We start from the raw sequence: 6,541 nt of genomic DNA on the forward strand, positions 1-6,541 counted from the left end.
TGGGAGAACCGGGTTTGATTCCCCACTCCTCCACTTGCACCTGGCTGGATGACTTTGGGAAAGCCGTAGTTCTGATAAGAGCTGTTCTTGAAAAAAGAGCAGTTTCTGTCAAGAGTTCTCTCAGCCCCACCTACCTCGTTCCCTCTAAGCTGTGGGGTCTTGTGAGCAAAAATTCTACTTTGTGAGCTACTGGCATTAAAGTTGTGTGCAAGCAGTTTGGCTACCGCATGAATTAGTTTGCTCTGGAGCCATCCTTCCTGAGCTAAGACAAAAATGTGTGAGCCAGAGGCTAAAAAACTGTGAGCTAGCTCACACTAACTCAGCTTAGAGGGAACACTGCTCACAGGGTGTCTGTTGTGGGGAGGGGAAGGGAAAGGAGTTTGTAAGCCGCTCTGAGACACCTTTGGGTAGTGAAGGGCGGGGTATAAATTTAATCTCCTCCTCCTCCTCTTCCTCTTCTCCTACCTTACAGGGTGTCTGTTGTGGGGGGGAGGAGAAAGGGAAAGGAGTTTGTAAGCCGCTCTGAGAGTCCTTTGGGTAGTGAAGGGGGGGTATAAATCCAATCTCCTCCTCCTCCTCCTCCTCTTCCTCTTCTTCTTCTTCTCCTACCTTACAGGGTGTGTTGTGGGGAGGGGAAGGGAAAGGAGTTTGTAAGCCGCTCTGAGACACCTTTGGGTAGTGAAGGGCGGGGTATAAATCCAATCTCTTCTTCTTCTTCTTCCACAAATTTGCTGCTCCTTCTTTTTGTTTCTTTATTTTACGTCATGCAGTCCTGCTGCTGCTTCCAACAACTGTCATGCAACTACAGATTTCCCAGGTCAACAATCTGTTTCCCTCAATGCTTCGTCAGGTCGCTTTATACTTGGAGCCCATGCTCTACGTCTCCTACTCAGAATCAATCTTGTATTTTCTTGGTATCTGCTGGCTCTCTTACCAAGGGAAGGGCTTTCTTAGTTATGACCCCTACCTCGTTGAGCGCCCTCTCGGATGACACCCATGCCCTGCAGGACTTGCTTAGCTTCCACAGGCCTTGCAAGATGAAACTGTTCAGGTGGATCTTTGGCGATTAAACCAGATGTTCTGGGCTGGTTCGATAGCAGTATGGTGATGAGTCATGTATCTTTATATTTTATACAGTTTTTAGTTGGTTTTTAACTTATTTATTATAAGCAATGCTCCCTCTGAGCTGTCGAGTCTGGTGAGCAGAAATTCTACCTTGTGAGCTGCTGACATTAAAGTTGTGGGCGAGCGATTTGGCTACTGCATAAATTTGTTTGCTCTGAGGCATCCTTCCTGGGCAAAGACAGAAACGTGAGCTGGAGGCTAAAAAACTGTGTGCTAGCTCACACTCACTCAGCTTAGAGAGAACACTGATAAGGTGGTTTAAGTACTGAACGTCGCCACAAGACCCTCTGGGTGAGTGACTAAAAAAACTGCATAAATACATATAAAGAGGTCTTGTGCCCAACTTGCACATGGAGACGTCTGAACACACATCAAGCAGCCTTATTCTGAATCAGATTGTCAGTCAGTCTTGTCTACTCAGACTGGAAGTGGCTTGTCCAGGGTTTCAGATGGATGTCTTCCCCATCACCTACTGCCTTCTCCTTTTAAGTGGAGATGCTGAGGACAGCTCTATTTATTTATTATTAGTTAAAGTATGCCCCGCCCTTCCCAAACGGGCTCAGGGTGGGTGACATCAGGGTGCATGAACAACCAAAGCCAAATTAATATAATTCATTCTAGTAAAGGTAAAGATTTCCCTTGCTCGAAAGCCAGTCGAATCCGACTCTAGGGATGAGGTGCTCATCTCAGTTTCCAAGCCGAAGAGCCAGCGCTGTCCAAAGACATTTCCGTGGTCATGTGGCCGGCATGACTAGACACTGAGGCGCATGGAAGGCTGTTACCTTCCCATCGAAGTGGTACCTATTTATTTACTTGCAATTTCTTGCTTTTGAGCTGCTAGGTTGGCAGGTGCCAGGAGCTCACTCTGTCATGCTGCACTCGGGTCTCAAACTGCTGAACTACCCACCTTCCGGCCTGCAGTTCAGCGTCTTAACCACTTGAGACACCGCATCCCTCCATAATTAATTCTAAAAACAGCTAAAAGCATGAAACAACTAAAAGATGGCGAAATAAACACAGCAGTTCAACCCCCACCTCCCCTATAAGCCAGACTGATGGTTACTGGAGTCACAGCAAGCTCATATAATATCAGGACTCCACATGGGGCAGGTGGGCCAAGGGCACTTGTACTTGGGGATGCCAACTGGTTGGGTGTCCACTGCCTCAACTAAAAGCCTGGCAGAACACCTCATTTTACAGGCCCTGCAGAACTGTAGGAAGTTCCGCAAGGCCCTGATCCCAAGTGGCAGGGGCCATTTCCTGCGGGAGCGCACAGGAGAGGAGCTCCGGCAGTAAGGAGCCCAGGGGACGGAAACATGCAACAAGCCCCGCCCCCTGCTCCTAGCAGCCCTCAGTCGGGCCAGGAGGAGCAAGAAGCAGCCAGGTAAGTTGCAGAGTGCCCCCCCCGGCCCGCCTTCAGGTACAAGCTCTCCCCTCCTCTGTGAGGGCAGATCTGCACGTTCCCCCCCCCCAATAGCTAGCAATCCAGAACAGTCCAGTGGCACCTGAGCGGTGGGTGTTGCCTTCTGACACACTTCTGGTGATGTCAGGGGTGTGTGGCATATGCAAATCAGTTATACTAATGAGTTATGCTAATGAGCTCCTGCACCTCTTTTTCTACGCAATGACCCCTGCCAAGTGGGAGCATGTTCCACCAGGTAGGGGCCAGGACAGAGGAGGCCCTAGCCCTAGCTGAGGCTAAGTGGACATCCTTTGGGCCAGGAATAACCAGGAGATGCTGATCAGCGGAGCGCAAGGGAACTTCGGCGTGCGAAGCAGAGGCTCCTCCACTGAGCCATGCTTCCCCGCCTGCCATGAGCTGCAAATAAATAAACTGCCTTCGTTCACGGGGGCTCAGTCGTTCAACTAGGGCAGTGCTGGCAAACCTATGGCACGGGTGCCAGAGGTGGCACTCAGAGCCCTCTCTGTGGGCACGCATGCCATCGCCCCAGCCAGGCCCAGACCATCATTAAAGTGTCGAATTCTCTGCCAAATAATTTTAAGTAAATGAAAGCATTTGGGATTGCTTTCCTTCCTTTGTTTGGATCATCTTAAGTTAATGTATGAGTTGTTCTTTCTAAAGTAAAACCTCAGTATTCAGGTTAAATTGCCGTGTTGGCACTTTGCGATCAATAAGTGGGTTTTGGGTCGCAGCTTGGGCACTCGGTCTCTAAAAGGTTCGCCATCACTGAACTAGGGTGCAAAAAGATACGCAGGCATTGGCTTCCCACCCACCCCCTCACAAAACTTCATCTTCTCAAATCTCACCCAGAGAAAGCCCTTCACCCTTTTCTGAGCCGCAAGGCTCTGCGCCATTCCAGGACTCCCGGGCCGCTTAAACAGCATGCGCAACCGACGGAAACTGGATTACAGCAGATTATGAATTGCACAGGTGGGGTTTTCCTCATGCTGGAATGCCACAAAATGTCAAGTGCCCATTAATTTAAAACACACACACACACGTTCGTAGTGATGCTCCCAACTTGACAGGGGAAGATGTCGCTCACTTTCCTCCTCTGAAAAAATTAAGACTGATGCACAAACCTTACTAAACCACCACTACATGAAGGTGAGAGAAGTCATGCATTGGGGGGGTGTGTGTTTATACTCACCAGAAGAGTATGCAGCTGAGCCGCATGATTAGAAAAGAGCCTGGGAGACTGTTGGCAGAGCTGGCAAACCTGAGAGATCTTTCAGGAAACAGACGGGAAAAGAACAGAGTGTTTTATTCAGCACCGGGGGACACTCGCCCACATCAACACAACCTTGCCCCCCCCAGTCATACGTGGCTCCTCTTCTGCACAAGCTGAGTAAAAGACCATCTGAAGACCAATGCTCCCTCTAAGCTGTGGAGTCGTGTGAGCAAAAATTCTACTTCGTGAGCGACTGGCATCAAAGTTGTGAGCAAATGATTTGGTGGCAGCAGAAATTAGTTTGCTCTGGAGCCGTCCTTCCTGAGCTAAGACAAGAATCTGTGAGCTGGAGGCTAAAAAAGCTGTGAGCTGGCTCACACTGACTTAGCTTAGGGGGAACACTGCTGAAGACCTGGGTAGGGAGAGCTCAACCTGGGTATGGAGAGCCAGTTTGGTGTAGTGGTTAAGTGCGCGGACTCTAATCTGGGAGAACCGGGTTTGATTCCCCACTCCTCCACATGCAGCTGACCTTGGGTCATTCACAAGTTGTTTCAGAGTTGTTCTCTCAAGGACAGTTCTCAAGAGAGCTCTCTCAGCCCCTCCTCCCTCACAGGGTGTCTGTGGTGGGGAGGGGAAGGGAAAAGAATTTGTAAGCCGCTCTGAGACTCCTTTGGGTCGTGAAGGGCGGGGGGGTATAAATCCAATCTCTTGTTCTTCTTCTTCAATCTCAACCCTTATCATGACCCAGGAGGAATCCGTTTAAGGCTAGCTGGGGCCCCTGACCTATGCCGGGCTTCCAGATACTACCCCATCCTGAGCAAATACAATTCTCTCAGCGCTAGTCATCGAGAACATGGTCTACCAGCCGGACGTTTGCTTCCCAGCACTATCCAAAGTGCAGGCTGAAAGCTTCGAAGGCTAGTCGAAGACCCTGTTTGGGGCCCTAATGTTCCCTCTAAGCTGAGTTAGTGTGAGCTAGCTCACAGCTCCGGCTCACACATTTTTGTCTTTGCTCAGGAAGGATGGCTCCAGAGCACACTCATTGATGCAGCAGCCAAATCTCTTGCTCACAACGTTCATGCCAGTAGCTCACAAAGGAGAATTTTTGCTCACAAGACTCCACAGCTTAGAGGGAACATTGGCCCTGACTCAGAGGCAAGGAGGAAGACTTCCCTGCTGCCAGACCTCATCAGAGGCTTTCCCCGCCCAGCCGCTCTATCAGAAACCTCGCTTTCCACTAAAGGTCTCTGAGCTTATGTCACCAAAGGTGGGATCTCCCTCGTATCCTTTCCATTCTGGCAGCCTCACAATTTTTACTGTAAGCCACTCTAAGGGATTCTGCTGTGACTTTAAATGGTATTCATTAGTTATAATGATTGTATGGGCCAGTGGCTAAAAGGTGCCTCAATTTCTAGCTAAGAATGCTGCAGATAAACTCCTGAGTAACTTGTGGGACTCGCTGCCAAAGAATGGCTACTGCTTCGAGGGCTTTCAAAAAGGGACTGAGACAAAATTCACAGGAGAAATCTGTTACACAGCTACCAGCCAGGACAACAGAACGGAGCCTCCACATTCCGGGGCAGTCTACCTCCAAATGCAATTTGCCTGGAGGCAACAACAGTCAGAGGCTTACGCCTCCGTGCCCCTGCTTCTGGGCTTTGTGGGAGCATCCAGCTGTCCACGGTGGGAGGAAGGATGCCGGAATAGCTGGACCCACCTCGGAATGATCCAGGGGGGCTCTTCAAAATGAAATAAACCTAGCTGGGGCCACACCAGAATTTCAGCTCAGGTCACCCACTCCCCGCCCTACCCCCATTCAAGAAACAACCTTTACCTCTTGCAACGCCGTAGCTTTGTGCCCCGTGACAAGCCGGCACATGATGATATGCTCTAGCAAGATAACTTGGAAGGACGATAAGATTGGGCTGCAGTCCAGCACTGGAAGGAAGCAATAAAGAAAGCCGTGACTTGAGGGGAGGATGGGGGGGGGAGAACGAGAAACACACACAGCCCTGCATCCAAAGGGGTAGCCTGTACCACAGCTGGCTCCCCCAAGGCGAGGAGCCTAGTTGAGTGCCGGGAAGCAGCTGCTGTGGAAATCCTGGAGGAATGCTAGCTAAAGCCACCCTTCGAGACGCCTGCACACACAGAGGGTGCGGTCAGACGGTGTGCTGAGAGTGGGTTAAACTGCTCCAGTTCTAACTGGATTATATTTGATCTGGATAATCGCAATCACACTTACCTCCCTTATCCCGCCTCACAGCGCAGTCACGTCGCCCCCCGGCATCTACACTACCAACGTGCAGGAGTATGCGTTGGCGGGGTTTTAAAATTTTCCCCCTCAGTTTGCGCATAGGCGCCCCTCCGTAGAAGGGGGAGGAACTATCATGGCACATGCGCAGAACCACCAGGGCGAATCAATCCAACCCCTCCAACAAAAGACTTCAGTTTAAATGTTTGACCCGAAAATGGCCTCCGTGAGATCCCGAACTCATCCAAACGCTAAAACAAGTGACCGTTTAAATGTCGGTTTTCTAAACGCGGTGGCGGAGCTCCACCTATGCGCACACTGCCAACGCATTAAAAAAATAGTGGGCGAAAAGCGGAAGCCTCAGGCAGCTTTCAAGCGGGGAGGGAGTTGAGGCACCCAGAAGCAGCTTGACACTGCAGGAGCGATCAGATGTCAGAAAAGTGCGTCTAGAACCGGAGAATCAGGAAAACACCCCTTGGGGACCTGGTAGCAAAATACTCCCGTTTAAAGGGGGTTTGAGCCGGAAAGCGAC

At 50.4% G+C, this 6,541-nt stretch overlaps 1 protein-coding gene across 1 annotated transcript in view; it reads right to left on the reverse strand.

Annotated features, from left to right (window-relative positions):
* The window catches only part of MAU2 (MAU2 sister chromatid cohesion factor), a 58,708-nt gene that overhangs the window by 21,792 nt on the left and 30,375 nt on the right, over positions 1-6,541 (reverse strand). The window contains exon 13 of the mRNA XM_015415523.1: positions 3,738-3,815. Within this exon, the coding sequence (XP_015271009.1) occupies positions 3,738-3,815 (78 nt within the window). The remainder of the gene's footprint in view (positions 1-3,737; positions 3,816-6,541) is intronic.

This window comes from Gekko japonicus, unplaced genomic scaffold (genome assembly GCF_001447785.1).
Source record: "Gekko japonicus isolate JY-2015 unplaced genomic scaffold, Gekko_japonicus_V1.1 scaffold1726, whole genome shotgun sequence".
NCBI classification, from domain to species: Eukaryota; Metazoa; Chordata; class Lepidosauria; order Squamata; family Gekkonidae; genus Gekko; species Gekko japonicus.